Raw genomic sequence first — 16,009 nt, forward strand, 5'->3', positions numbered from 1 at the left:
TCATATTTATTTAATAAAGAAATTAAACAGAAACACTTTTGTCTGATTATGTTTTTGAAAGTAGGAGAAATAAACATAGACTGAGTTCTTTATGAATGGCATTAACACCCTCATTGTATAAATTTGTGCATATAATTTCACAACTAGTATGTAAAATTGTACATACAGGTTATAAAATAGTGCTGGTTATACATACTGTAGAATTTATTCAGTTAGGTACTAATTGGCTTGTAAGTACCAATAATGGTCCTTCCAATAAAGTTAACTGGTAGTGATTTGCAATTGTGTGTAACGTACTTCTAGTGTAATGTCTAGTGGCCTTGAATGCTAGGTTCTTCTATCTGAACTAACAAGTTGCTTGCAGAAAACTCAATCATGTTTTCAACTCCACCTCCTTCCTGGTATTTTTTTTTTAGCTCAGGGGTCATCACCTGCATAACTGCTCATATCCCTAATTCAGTCAGGAGCTTGAGCGCTGGCTGTTTGGACTCCTTCCCGGCTTGACCAGGACTAACAAACAGTGGGCTGGCTGTGTGGTATTCCCCCCCCCCCCCCACACACACATTTCACGGCGCAGTTTTCCTGGTGTTGAGGTTCAGTCTAACCTCTGTACGACTGGCAGCCAGAAGACCAGTTTCGTCCAGTGAATTTGTGAGGCAGATTTCTTCTTTCTTGATTCCAGCTGAAATTCTTTGCTGAACCAGGTAGGCACCACATGGCACAGTGAATAATAAGGCTATTGAAGCATATGGGGAAAATCAGCCGGTGGGGGGTCCCTTAAGAGTTGAATTTGAGGGTTTCTGATCCCAGCACCTAGGTGTTTCCCCTTCCCCCTCTAAAACCTCTTTCCTTGTGATATTTTTTTTGCCTTCAGGGGGTCTCCAAGGGCCGTGTTTTGTACATATTTTTTTTCTGGTAGCAGCCATCTTGGATTTTAAACATCTATTTTTTTTTTTTTTTTTTGCTTTTCTTTTGCCTCCATCTGACTCAATCTTACTCAAAATCAACTGGGATGAACTCGGGCCTTTTTACCCCTTTTGACACCTATATTGATTTACACTTGTTATAATTGGGCCTTTGGTTGCTGTATGTACATTGTTGAACAATCAAAAATATATGTGAAAAATTCAATTTCCCCAAAAAGACACTAGTTCCACACAAGGCAAATTACTAAAGATCTACTTACAAAAGTGAAGGAAAGTGCCTCAGAATGATCATATAGTCTTTCACCTTTAATTGTTGTGGTGATGGATTTCTATCATCGACCAAACCTTCACAGTTAACTACACAGTTTTAACTACACTATCGTAGCTTATTCAATAATTTAACTTTAAGCTTTTCAGAACAATCCTTTGTGTAAAAAAAAAATTCTCAATTTATTTTATAAATATTTCTCTTTTTGTTTTTTTAAGATTCTTTAAACCAACAGTACTGTGATTATAGCACTTGAAAACAGCAATCTATATATATAAAATCGGAGGTATGTGTGTGTGTATGTGCCACGATCATGCAAAAACGGCTTGACCGATTTGAACGAAACTTGGTATGCAGATCCCTCACTACCTGGGGTGATATGTTCTGGGGGTCTCGCGGCCCACCTGCACACGTGGGCGGAGCTACAAACAGAAAATCAGATTTCACCCATTCATGTCAATGGAAAAAATGTAAAAAGCTGCCATTCTCACAGTAATTCAAAAACGGCTTGACCGATTTGAACGAAACTTGGTATGCAGATCCCTCACTACCTGGGGTGATATGTTCTGGGGGTCTCGCGGCCCACCTGCACACGTGGGCGGAGCTACAAACAGAAAATCAGATTTCACCCATTCATGTCAATGGAAAAAATGTAAAAAGCTGCCATTCTCACAGTAATTCAAAAACGGCTTGACCGATTTGAACGAAACTTGGTATGCAGATCCCTCACTACCTGGGGTGATATGTTCTGGGGGTCTCGCGGCCCACAACTCTATGTTGCTTGCTCAAGGCTGGGTTCACCCAAGAATTTATATGTTCTTGCTCCAGGAGGTGAAACTAAAAATGTTGTTTATAATCACGTTTTGCGTTAGTTGTATTGTATTCATTTTGTCAAATATTTCACATTATAATTTGAATATTGTACTTTTTATTAAGCTGTAAAAAAATAATTTCATTCACCACTATAAAGTATCTTTATTTGAATCCATTTACAGTGTTATTGCTATAATTAAATACCCGTGCAACGCCGGGGCATCAGCTAGTAGCAGCTAAAAAGAGCTGCAGGCTCCCCCGCCATTAACAAGTATATTGGGTGTTGGTTTAAAGAATCTTTAGAAAGAAATCCATCACCACGACAATCAAAGATGAAAGACTGTATGATCCTTTGTGTGGTGCTTTGAGACACTTTCCTTCACTTTTGTAAGTAGATCTGTAGTAATTTGCCTTGTGTGGAACTAGTATTTACTTTGTTGCCATCACTTTTTCACTTTTATTCTATTGTTTATGATTAGGTATATTCCTTATTGTTTTGTGTTTGTTTTGGTAAAATATATGTGCTTGTATGATATTTTTTAGTGAACCTTTTGGTTATTAAACATGATGGCAAACATTAAACATTCTGCAAAACGCGTCTAAAGTTAGGCATCATTTGGATGTCTAAGATAGTTGTCTTTCGTAGAATCGCGCTCAGCATTGTTTAGACGTCTTAGGTTTTTAGCGTCCTTTAGATAATCAGGACCACATTTCTGGGATGGAGAGGGGCAGCCATGTCTTCCTTATCTTTTACCAGGTTCTCTAAGGTGGACATAGCATCCAGGAAAGACACCACTTTTGGGTCTTCTATTTTGAAGGCAGGCTCAGCAGGCCCACCCTAGTCTTTGGGGGGTCTTCTTTGGTACAGTCCTAGCATTCAGGACCACTAGACATATTGCACTAGAAAGAAAGGTTAGGTTCTCATCTCGGTAATCTTCTTTCTTGTAGATGTCTAGTAGTCCTGAAGTCCTGCCCTAGGAATGGGCTTCACCTGCCTTCTGCCTTAAGATTTCTCTGAGAGGATATAAAAATATTATGCATAGAAATGTCCTCAAGCTGATACAATCTGGTTTAAAGTCTCTATTTGATAGTAGGACATATGAGTAGCTATATACATGGTTATAAGTGAGTTTTATATAAGAGCTCTATACATGGTTAGTACTTGGTACACAAGGTTGGATGTTATAATGTTAATTACCATGTTGGTTACAGAGCAGAACAGTATTGCGGTATTGGGGATTTTCCCCGTTTCCCTTGTTTCAGTTAGATCTTTTATTACAATGCTACTTGATTGCTTTTGTACAAACTGAGAGGGCAAGAGCAGCTCCCTGGGAAGGAGGTAGAGTTGCAAGCAACTGGCTAGCTCATATACAAGACCCTAGCGTTCAGGACCGCTAGACTCATCTACAAAAAAAAAGATTACCGAGGTAAGAACCTAATCTTTATTTAGACTCTCTTCTATAAACAGCACTTCCCTAGCAACAGCAGCAGATGAATCCAGAGACCAATGGGATAGCCCACATCTACCAGCAGGCGGAGATAGAGAAACTGATTAACAGGTGGTCCTATTGGCTGGCACTCCTCCTGTCTCATCAGTATGCTCTATCTCCCAGCAGAGGAAAGTCGCTGTTCCACTAGCTCCTGGATTCTGGCTGTGGCTGGATAAATATTTTCTCCTGTTGAGGTTTGCTCTTCAGTGAGGCAGCAATTATATTTCTCCTGTTGAGGTTTCCCTCTTCAGTGAGACAGGGGTGTCCGGCTGGATGGTGCCGGCTTTAGAGGTTACACTTGGGCCCCCCCCTTGTCCCTGCCTCACCCTCCCTCCAGTGATAGAGGGGTTAGCTGGGTCTCTAATTTTTCTTCTTTTCCTTGAAAAAAAAAAAAAGAAAGAGACCATTTGCTATTTGCAGTTATGCATTCTCAGGGATGCTCAACCGGTGTCTGCCGGTGTCTGTCAGTCCTGTAAGCCTGGCTGTGAGTATCCCTTTGTTGCGTTGCCCTGCGGGTTATATTGTTTTGCAGTTGTCTTGGACCTACAGATTTGTGTTGGTTTTGTGCTTGTTCTGGAGTACCTGCAGCTGTGCGGTCGCGTGCCTTCCAACTAGCTTTCCTCATCTTCTAAGCCTTGTTAGGGCAGTGAACACTGTGCAGTATGGGGAGTTTTTCATTTGCAATGTGTGCTTTTTTCAGTTCAGGCTTTCTGTTTGGTGTCTTGGGCACTGTTGTTCAAATCGGTGTTTTCCCGCGCGCTTGTTTTTGTGCGTGGGCGGGAGAGACCTGACTTTTGCGGCCTGTTCGCTGGGGCTGTCCTGTGCGCAATGGGCGCCGCGGTGGTGTTCAAGCCGCCGAGTGAGTCGCGCTTGTGGAGTCAGTGCCTTTCAGCGAGCGGGTGGCTCGCGCTTCTGCTCCGACGCTGGCAGCGGAGCCACTGCGTTATTGGCGCCTGTTTTCAGCTGCAGCCTTATCTCTGCGCCTCCCCAGTCTCCCGGTTCTGGTCTTGACTGTGTCGGGGGTTGCAGGTACAGTTGCTGTTCACGCGGCGGTGGGACTCTCTCCCGAAGTGCTTCTTTGGGGTCCGGGAGCCATCCTGCCTTGCCTGAGGGCGCTGGAGAGGGAGTCCATTTGGCAATTGGCCCCTTGGTTACAGCTTGTCACGGCGCTGGGTCAGCAGGAGGTGCTTTGCCGCTGGGACGGTCAGCGGCGGGGGAGGGATACCCGGTCTTGGTTTGGATCTCTCCTCCTGCATCCTGGGGTCCCGGTATGGTAAGAGTTCTGCATGTTGGCTGTTGCCTCTTATTTGCGCCTTGGGGTCGCGCTGCTGGTATCAGGTGGTGCTATTACAATATTTCCTTGTCATATGTATGTCTATTATATTGCTGGAGAGTTTAAGTGATTTTGTACACTTACTGCTGATAATACAAGAGATATAGAATTTACAAAAAAAAACAACAAAAACCCCCTCAACATAACATAACAATAAACCGCCTTGTACTGGCGTGCTGAGTTTCCTGTTGGGGCTACGCGCTCTTAGTAATGTGGGGTTACCTGGTGGCACCTTCACTTTTCAAGCGGGCAGGACTAGGTTTTGTTTGTATCTGGATCAACGCAGGGTCCTGTGTTTTTCGGGATGCTCAACAGCCTTGTGCGGCTATCGTCTTTTCCTGACGTATGTTAATCAGCTCCCCTATTTCTTTTTTTCCCCTCTTCGCATTGTTATGCGCGGAGTCGTTCCCTGTAGCCATGTGATGAACGGCTCTCTGAGAGGGGAGACAGGGCTGTTTGTCAGTTTGCAACATCCCTGCAGTGTATTTTGGACAGGGTGTTTTCTCTTTCTGCCTGCCAGGTACATGTCCTTCGCTGAGGGACACTGAACTCAATTTTGGGGCGGCAGTGCTAGGTGCCCTGGCGGAAATTATCCGCTTATGGTAGGGGGAATACCTTTCTTCCTTTCCTTTGCTTTTCATGTTCCTCCGCTATTGCACAGGCCTTTCTGGCGTTCCCCTATTTCATGGTAAAGGCTACTCCGCTCCGATTCTTTCTGTATCCAAGCGGCGTGCAGTCTCTCTTTTCCAATCTGGCCCCTAAATGGGACGGTCTAGTGGCCTTGCTGGTATATATTGTGTCCGATATATTTCCATTGGATTGATAGCGCCTCACTCTGGACAACCTGTCATTGCAGCGGTGTCCCAGATGAACGTTTTCCGGTTTCTCTTCCAGTCATTTGTTAAATTGATCTAGCAATTCCTGATTGACCCTCTCTGATCCCGCCACATACCTTTTTTACCCATGTATTCTCCATGGCAGTGCCGAGGCACCATCTTGTTGTAATCCACCTAGACTGAGAGGTATTGGCGGGATAGACTGCATCAGTTTAATGATATAATATGGGGGGGTGGCAATCATGGATTCAATACCTTGGCAGTTAGTTGCTTGTCTCTCTTTGGGCAGCGCTTTCGATTTTGGCACGTGCCATTTCTCCTATCCAAGGTTCAAGAAAATTTTAGAAAATGTGGCCAGAGGTACTGTTTTGGCGCTACCAGGTGATTCATCTAATTTCTTCTTGACTGAATGCTGGATTCGGACGTCTTTCAGTCGGGCCATTTGACTGACATGAACAGGGTGATTTCTTTCCTCAGTTCTTTGGACGTGAATCTTCGAAATTTGCATAGCGCTCTTTTCTCCTGTACTATTTATAGGTATGTCGAGGAGATGTGTTTTTTTTTTTTTGTTCCTATGGGAGAGACATGTGTTCTTCCCAGAAACTTGGGCGATGGGTCACAGTCTCAGGTTTGCAGGCTTCTTTTGTCACCATGACTCAGAGTATGGAATTCTCTTGTTGACCGCACTGGGAACTTCGGCTTGCTTTCCCATTATAACGCTACAGCAGTCGCCCTTGTTCTGGTGGTGCCCGGTTTCTCAGGGCTCCGATTAGTTGATAGGCTCCTCATGCATCGCTCTGTATGTTTTGGTGGCTCAGCAAGATTTCTCTTTTAAAAGGCATGCCTCGGTCTTTGCTGGACTAGCTCATGGCCACCATACATCCCGGGCTGTTGGGTTGGGGGACTCGGTGCCTTCCATCCTCAGCTCCAGGAGTCTGGTCTTCAGGGTCGACTCCGTACTTGTTCATTCTTCTACTCTTGAGCGTGGTCAGGCTACCTTTCTGGAGCTTCAGACCCTTCTTCCGGAATGCCGCTGAGGGCCTTTCAGTCGGTATTTTGATGGGGGTATTTCTTTACAGCTTGGGCAGTAGGTGCTGTACTCCATTGCCGGGTACAGTTGTTATTCTACTTCGATGGGTAGACCCTCATCTTCCTCTTCTGTTGGCAGATCATTTTAGGGGTCAAGAAAAGAGTTTGGATAGACTTTCTCTCCGTGCAATCTGACCATGACCCATTTCTTGTATGTTACAGTGTTCAGCACTGTGTACGCTCTAGCAAGTGTGCACGTTAGTGATAGTGAAATCTTCTACGTCCTGGATATTGGGAATTTTGGCTCAGGCGTTCCAGCTCTTTTTATGGACATGAGATCTCCTGGTACTAGACCTCTTGGTCTCGTCTCACGATTCAATACTTCCTAGCACAGAGAGTGGGAGTTAGAGGGGGGAACCAGCGTGGCTTCTTTCTCACCTCTGGCTTCTCTTTTTCAGTGTTTTCCCCTGGCTGATGATGGCTTGGATTTGCCATCTCCAGCTTGCTTTCCGGGCACTGTATTTGTAGAATTCTGGCTTGGCTATGCCATCCTTACTATGTGGATCGGATGACTCTTTCGACAGCTAGACTATGACGTTTCCTGGTATCTCCGGATTTGCTCACCTAGGATCCGATCGACAGGGATATTCGTACTACTTTGGTATTACAACCTTGCTTTTGAGAAGTCCTGACTGACGTGTAAGGGTTATGCGCTGCGGGTTGTTTCTTCTCTTATCCTGGCGCTACAGACGTCTTCACCTGTGGATTCTGCTTCCTTTTGGATACTTCTCAACTTTGCACCCTTACATAGTTGCTTTTTGGCACAGGGGTATTGCCAAGAGCTTAGTGTTCCATTCCCTTCAACTTCAAGTGTTATTCTTGGCTGGTTACCGGGGCTAGGTATATTGCTCTTCGATTACTTCTCAGCTTCATGTAGTTCCGTTCCTAAATGGAGCATGGTATATTTGTACACCTCTTAAAAGCCCTGTCTGGAGTGCAATCTTCCGGTACTTCTTCGCAGTTTCCCATAGGCGTCATTTCCTCCTTGCGCCGTTGACCACGGGGTTTCTTGTGGCTTTGGTTTCGGCTCTGCAGTTTTCCGGGTTGCAGGCCTTGTTCAGCGGGGATTCTTATTTCTGATTTCCATTATCTGGGGTATCAGTTCAGTCGGTACCACAATTCTTTCTAGGGGGTGTCATCCTTTCTTTTATGACTAGCTCACTTTTCCTTCCTTCTTCCTGGGAGGAGAAATAGGGAGTCGTGCTTTTATTCATTGCATTTTTTTGATAGTACATAGCTTTCTTCGAGAGCAAGGTTTCTAATGCCTTTTGGTTGTTTAGATCACCTGTTTTTGTATTCTTCACGTGACGCCTCGATTTTCTGGCGGCGTCCAAAGCCGCCATCGCTCGATGGATCCAGGAGGACATTCTACTTACTTGATGGCAGGAAAGCGATTGGCGAACGAACTTCATGACAATTCCGCCAGTGCGATGGCTACTTCTTGGACTCGGTCCAGAGGTTTTTTCCTTGGAGGAGTTTTGTCTCGCGGCTGCTTGATCTTCCGAGAGTGTTGTTTCTCAGCATTTCTGGTTGGACGTGGGGACACATGCGGTAGATGTGTTTAGTGCGTTGGTTGTTGCGGAGGCGGTGTTTGCTTCCCACCCAGATTGAGGATTGCTTTGCTACATCCCATTGGTCTCTGGATTCATCTGCTGCTGTTGCTAGGGAAGGAAAAATTATGTTCTTACCTGTTAATTTTCTTTCCCTTAGACGCAGCAGATGAATCCAGAGCCCCACCCTTTCTGGTATTGTCTGTCGGTTTTTTCTTGTGCAACTTTCGCGGTTTGTTGTGGTTGATAGTGGTATTCTATATCATTGCCTTTTGAGATTTGTTCTGGGAAATAAGTTTTTTACATGCTATGCCTATTGCGGGTTACGTGTGCTTGGGCAAGGAGCTATACTGATGAGACAGGAGGAGAGCCAGCCAATAGGACCACCTGTTAATCAATTTCTCTATCTCCGCCTGCTGGTAGATGTGGGCTATCCCATTGGTCTCTGGATTCATCTGCTGCGTCTAAGGGAAAGAAAATTAACAGGTAAGAACATAATTTTTCCCTAAATGCTGTAACTTGCATGTGGGTGGGTCTGCATTATGTCTTTCAGTTACACATGTAAGTTATAAAATAATTTATGCACACAACTGCCAACAGTTAAGCATGAGCATTTACACTAACCTTTGACATGGCATAAGACAAATGTTCATGTCTAAAGGTAGGCACCTGAATGCCAGCTTAATGCTAATATTCTGTAACGTGCAAATTTTGTTGTTATAGAATTGACACCTAGCACCCAAACATTTGGACTTTTTTTGAGTTTACCCATATGTGTACAATCATAGCTGTATGTGTGGCTGTATTGGCACTGTAAAATTAATTTCAGTTGCTTGGGTTCATGGATTTCTCAACCTTTTTTATTTGTGTTTTCTTTTGTTCTTAGTATTGGATTAATGAATACACGTCATCCTTAGGAATTGGAGTTTTCCATTCTGGAATACAAGTATATGGTAGAGGTACGTGACACTTTCTTTTTAATGTGCTTATGTATTTTTATAGTAACAGATACACAGAGCTACACAGCATTCTAAGAAGATATTTTTAACTCAAACATAGATAAGTTTAAAGGGACATATGATGTAGTGAATTGGCACAGGGTAGCAGAAACTTTTAATTTCTAGGTCTTAAAATCCAGCTTAAGTTGGTAATGATCAAGAATTGGTCATACCTGAAATCTGTTTGAAAACTAAAATAAAATGAGTTTCTGATTTTGGTCCTTTTCCTAGTGAATATATGTCACAATCCAAGAAAATGTTCCAGGTCTTAGTTCACGCTTACTTGAGAAATGAATTATATTGTTAATTGAAACAGTATCTCTGGCAAATGAAATGAGAGAAAGATGTGGTTTGTTGCATTTGAATCAGCATCTTTGTGATTACATAGCCAACTGAGTAACTCAGTTTCTAAGGCTTGGTCCCTTTTCTTGGAATATGACACATATATTAATTTATATAGTAATTCAGTTTGGCACCAGTTGGATTCATCTGGCTAGTCACTGCAAGATGACTAAATACTGAGCAGTTATCTGCTATTTTCAGATTAGCAACACATCATTCAAAAGGAATAAGACTGAAAACAAAACATATGGGCTTGGCTGAAATCAGATTTGATCACTTCACACACAGGGCTCCTTTTACTAAGCTGTGTTAGCGTTTTTAGCGCATGCAGCATTTTAGCGCGCGCTAAACCCGCGCTATGTGGCTAGAACTAACTCCAGCTCAATGCTGGTGTTAAGGTTTAGCACACGGGGCAATTTAGTGCGTGCTATTCTGCGCGTTAAAGTCCTAATGTGGCTTAGTAAAAGGAGCCCACAGTACCTTAAGTATTCCACCTTATAGACCTCAGCGATGCTGCCGTGTGACAAAACTTAAGCACACAGATCAAATAACACCAAGATCGTCATTGGTCTTTTTCTTGATAATTTTTTATATATAATATAGCTTTTTAATATTCTTAAATAGGATTTAAATTCTCATCTCTTTAGGAGCATAGCATAGGGGTTATTCATCCAACATAGACTATGTTTCGCCCATAGGGGCTGTATCAAGGTATTTCCCCTTAAGGAAATTATTATTAAGACTGCCTATACTATTTGTGCTGAAATCAGATTTGCCAGAATTTAAGAGACCAGAGACATTTTCAGTTATGGGCTGTGTGGTAGTGTACCTGGACATGACCTCTAGCCACCAGTGAGTTTTTTGGGATTTCCCTTGATGTCTATCCTTTTCTATTTTGTTTTAGTGGAGCAGACAAACATCTTTTTTGCACCTGTGGAATTTACCGTAGTGATGTTTGTGCAAGATAGTTTGTCATTACCTAGGGTAGTGGTTCTTAGTCTCTTTTGGGTCACAGGCCATCTTGAGAATTTGAAAGCTAAGGATCTTTCCCCCAGAAAAATGTACATATACACACAATCTGTTAGCAGGTATGAGCACTCATAAACCATGAGATTAGTCCTGTCCCTCCTCCAGCATGGTCTTCCCTGTTATCAAGATTACCAGTGCAAGGGTCAGGGTTGCTACAGGATTTGTTGGGCTCATGATGGCTAAAAATTTCTGTTCTAGTTCTGCTGCACTGAAGCTGCTGGTCACATACCAACTATATTATCTTTAAATTATACTGTATATACATAATATTACTTTGTACTCCTAACATCACCCAGAAGTATTATTTTAACTAGTGGAATGAAATAATTAGAAAACCACATGAAGAAACTGTATTTTTACCTTAAAATTAATTCATTGTGGCTAGGGGTTTCTGGTATCATCACCAGGCTAAATGGCTAGTTAGAGTAAGAGCTTCTACTTGCCAGAGTAAAAAAAAAAACTTGTATCATCTGTAGAAACCATTCCTTCTATGCTGAGCTTTGCTGCCTACAGTATGTTAGACATTAACTGGGTTGAGAATATGCTAGTGAAAAAGAAAACTGATGATTCTAACCATGAGTCGGAAATTAGAGAAAAGCAGCCTACACCATGTGCTTGTGAGTCGGATGAGATTGTGTTTGAAGAGGAGTTGATGAGGGGCCCCTTGCCTAGACCTCCAAGTCCAGAAACCTCACCTCCGGTCACAAAAGCAGATTTACAGCAATGGGCAGCAGACATTAAGAATGAGTTTGCCTTGGTTAAAGGCAAAATTAAAGATGCAGTTCAATAAATTAAACAAGACCTATTGGGTCGGATAGAGGAAACGGAGAGGTGGATTGGAGACCAAGAGGATATAGTAAAGGAGTTAGACTGTAGCCACTGATACTGAGTGGAAGCTGCAGGACTCTTTATCGATTAGTAGAGGATTTGGAAAATAGATCCTGTAGGCACAATATCTGAATATGGGGGATCCCTGATATGGAGGAGAATCACGACACAGTAAAAGTGGTTCAAGCAATTTATAATCATGTATTGGACATCAAGTCTGAGGAGCCGACAGCTGCTTCTTCTGCTCTTAAAGTAGATAGGGCGCATTGGGCACTGGACCCAAAACTTGGAGACTCTCCCAAATACATTATTGCATGCATCTGCAGAGAAAAGCTCAGGAGAGAAGGGCCCCCTTAGTTGGAACAATCATACAGTGGAAATTTTTTTTACGATCTGTCTTCTATCACTTTATAGAAGAGGCAGGAATTTCATCCTGTAATAACATTTTTGAAGCAGAAATCTTTCCATTTGGATTACTCATCACTATCAATGGGACTCATAAGAGAGTGACAGAAGTGCAGGAGGCTTGAGCCTTGCTTCGCACTTATTTCTGTGGAAGATACCACGCCTCTTAGATCGGCTGTCCAAAATCTAGAGAAATATCGGTGGCAAGCAGCAGCACAATGATCCCGGAAAAGCGTTGCAGCTGGAAAGGGAGATCTGAGCAGCAGTACAGAAACAGTACAGGCCTCGACAGAAACCTGATTGGACTTGATCACTGTTATACAGTTACTGTAGTATCGCAAGTATTGTTTTGGATATCGGGAACAGTATGATTGATGCGTGGTAGTGGTAGATAATAATAGGTGTGAGTGCAATATGAATGAGCAGAGTGGGTAAAATGGGCCTAGTGTTATATGAAGTAGAGAATGACACAGAGAAGAGTTCCTGCTTTAGTCCATGGGAATGGGAAAAAATGGGACCGGTTTACAGTGGGAACAGGAACAAGGATACAAGTGACCATAACCATGGTATGGTTTAACCTTAAGAAAGGCTTCCCTAGATCACAAATAAAAACAAGGGTACTCAATTTCAGGGGCACTGACTTCGCACGCATGGGGGATTTCGTCTACCAGATGCTGCAGGTTCAAGAAGTAACTGATAATGTGGAAGCTATGTGGTCAACCTTGAAATCGATCCTACATGAGGCAACTATCCGCTATATAAAATCGGTAACCAAACAACAAAGAAAAAGGAAACCCCAATGGTTCACGGATGAGGTATCACACCTCGTCAAGGAGAAGAAAAGAGCATTTCTATCATATAAACGCATGGGGGAAACAGAAGCAAACATTGAATACAGGACAAAGTCTGCAGCGGTCAAAACAGCAGTCAGGGAGGCCAAACTTCGTATGGAAGAAACTCTAGCGAAGAACATAAAGAAAAGGGACAAATCCTTCTTCAGATACATTAGCGACAGGAAAAAGAAAACAAACGGGATAGTACGCCTTAGAACGCCAGACGGGAATTATGTAGAAACTGACTCCGATAAAGCCAAACTACTGAATGATTACTTCTGTTCAGTCTTTACCTGCGAGGCACCAGGGCACGGGCCTCGGCTGGATGCAAAGCAAAGCATGGATGACCCATTTCAGAAGTTTGAGTTCACACCAGCTGATGTTTACAAAGAACTGTCAAGACTCAAGGTGAACAAAGCCATGGGACCAGACAATCTGCACCCAAGAGTGCTCAGAGAGCTATGTGATGTTTTGGCAGAACCGTTAGCCATGCTCTTCAATCTCTCCCTAAGTACGGGGAGAGTCCCCCTGGACTGGAAAACTGCCAATGTTGTTCCTCTGCACAAAAAGGGTTGCAGAGCGGAGGCTGCGAATTACAGACCAGTAAGTCTCACATCAATAGTGTGTAAACTCATGGAAACTCTACTTAAAGGGAAATTGGACGCAATATTGGATGAGGGGAATCTGAGGGATCCCTGTCAACATGGATTCACTAGGGGCAGGTCATGCCAATCCAATCTTATCAGCTTCTTTGACTGGGTGACAGGAAAGCTAGACTCGGGAGAGTCTCTGGACATAGTGTACTTGGATTTCAGTAAAGCGTTTGACAGTGTCCCACACCGTAGACTATTAAACAAGATGAAATCGATGGGGTTAGGTGAGAAACTAACGGCATGGGTCAATGATTGGCTGAGTGGAAGACTACAGAGGGTGGTGGTCAATGGCACTCTCTCTAAGACATCGGAGGTGACTAGCGGAGTGCCGCAGGGCTCAGTCCTGGGACCATCCCTTTTTAACATATTCATAAGGGACTTGACCCGAGGGCTTCAGGGAAAAGTAGCACTGTTTGCCGACACCGCCAAACTGTGTAATATAGTAGGTGAAAGCGATATCACGGATGGTATGGCGCAGGATCTGATCAAGTTGGAAAACTGGTCCTCAACATGGCAGCTGGGCTTCAATGCAAAGAAGTGTAAGGTGATGCATCTCGGCAGCAGAAATCCATGCAGAACATACACCTTGAATGGAGAAACACTAGCTACGACCTCAGAAGACTTGATGGGCTATAGCCCTTTTCTGCCGTCATCTTTCTATGTTTCTAAGGAATACCATGATGAACAGCTTTTCCCATGGCAAACCCCCCCCCCCAGGGTCAGCGTAACAATACCACCTCTCCCCACTCCCCTACGTTACCTGAATGAGTCGGCCGTGCCATGCTGAAAAATCTTCAGAGGCCTGCTCTGAGGCCTTCTTTCAACCAACGAGTCCCTCCTTGATGTAACATAGAAACATAGAAAATGACGGCAGAAAAGGGCCACGGCCCATCTAGTCTGCCACACCAATGACCCACCCTCTAACTACGTCCATGAAGTGATCCCACATGCCAATCCCATCTTTTCTTAGTCTGACACGCTGCTGGCCTCAATTACTTGTTGTGGAAGATTATTCCAGCAATCAACCACCCTTTCGGTGAAGAAATATTTTCTGGTGTCGCCATGGAATTTCCCTCCCCTGATTTTCAACGGATGCCCTCTGGTTACCATGGGTCCTTTAAGAAAAAAGAGATCATCTTCTGCTTTGATACGGCCCGTGACATATTTGAACATCTCAATCATGTCTCCTCGCTTTCTGCGTTCCTCAAGTGAGTATAGCTGTAACTTGACCAGCCGTTCCTCATAAGGAAGGTCCTTGAGTCCTGTGACCATCCTGGTGGCCATACGCTGAACCAACTCAACTCTCAGCACATCCTTTTGGTAATGTGGTCTCCAGAATTGTACACAGTATTCTAGATGGGGTCTTACCATGGATCTGTATAGTGGCATTATCACCTCGGGCTTACGGCTGACGAAACTTCTACGGATACAGCCCATGATTTGTCTGGCCCTGGATGAAGCTTTCTCCACTTGATTGGCAGACTTCCGATTTCGCAAAACTGGAAGTTTCATCGATTGAAGGAAGACCTCGGAGCAGGCCTCTGAAGATTTTTCAGCGTAGTGGCGGTTTTACCTGAAGGAGCCAGCTGTACCGAATATTTAAAATAAATAAATAAATAAATAAAAATCTTCAGAGGCCTGATCCGAGGCCTTCCCTCAGTTGACAAGCTGATGTAACTTCCAGTTTTGCAAAATTGGAAGTTATATCAAGGAGGGACTCATCAGCTGAAGGAAGGTGTTGGAACAAGCTTGTGAAGATTTTTCTGCATGGCATGGCTGGCTCATTCAGGTAGTACCAACGCAAGGAGAGCTGGGAAGGAGATTAACCCATGGTGGGGGATGTTGTCTACCTCTATCGCTGTATCTGCAGGGGAGGGGGGGGGTGTTGCTGGCTGGTTCCAGAGCTGAAGGATGGTGCTGATTCTGGGCTGGGGAGAAGAGGTGTTGAACCCATGGGGGGAGTTGAGGTTGGAGGGAAGGGAGAGCGATACTGGACTTATATGGAGGGGGGACTGGAGCTGAAGGGAAAAGAGAGGTGTTGGACCTAAAGCTGGGAGCTGGAGGGAAAGGAGAGGTACTGAATTTGTGGATCAGAGCTGGAGCTAGAGGGAAGGGAGAAAGATGTTGGACCCATGGAAGGAGGGGGCTAGAGGGAAGGGAGAGGTGCTGTATCCTTGGGGAGTTTTGATAGAAGGTAGAGAGGTACTGGACCCTGGGGGAGGGGGGCTGGAGGGACGGGTTAGCTAGGTGTTCAATCCATGGTAGAAGTGCTGAGGGAAGAAAGAGGTGCTGGACCTGCAGGGAGGAGGAGAGGGAATGGAAAGATGCTGAGCCAAGGGGATGAAGAGAGTGAAATATTTAACACAATGGACTAACGTTCTAGGCCCAAAATGGACTTAGATGTTTTTTTGGGGTTTTTTTATAATTTGAAATTTTATTGGTTTTCAACCAAGGAAACAATCCGTATAACACAAGAAAACAACAAGCACACTAATACAAAATCCAGTGCCTACAGAAAACAGTGCAAAAGAACAACATTGTCTACATCCCCCCCACTGCAAAGGACAAACCACAGGATCAAGCATTTCCGTAACCTTTTACAAATTCAATTTCTGG

General features: G+C 43.9%; 1 protein-coding gene across 2 annotated transcripts in view; it reads left to right on the forward strand.

The window, feature by feature from the left end:
* The window catches only part of DESI2 (desumoylating isopeptidase 2), a 126,405-nt gene that overhangs the window by 21,426 nt on the left and 88,970 nt on the right, over window positions 1-16,009 (forward strand). For both annotated transcript variants that reach the window (XM_033936493.1, XM_033936494.1), the window contains exon 2: window positions 9,192-9,264. In XM_033936493.1, the coding sequence (XP_033792384.1) occupies window positions 9,192-9,264 (73 nt within the window). The remainder of the gene's footprint in view (window positions 1-9,191; window positions 9,265-16,009) is intronic.

Source organism: Geotrypetes seraphini, chromosome 3 (assembly GCF_902459505.1).
Source record: "Geotrypetes seraphini chromosome 3, aGeoSer1.1, whole genome shotgun sequence".
NCBI lineage: Eukaryota > Metazoa > Chordata > Amphibia > Gymnophiona > Dermophiidae > Geotrypetes > Geotrypetes seraphini.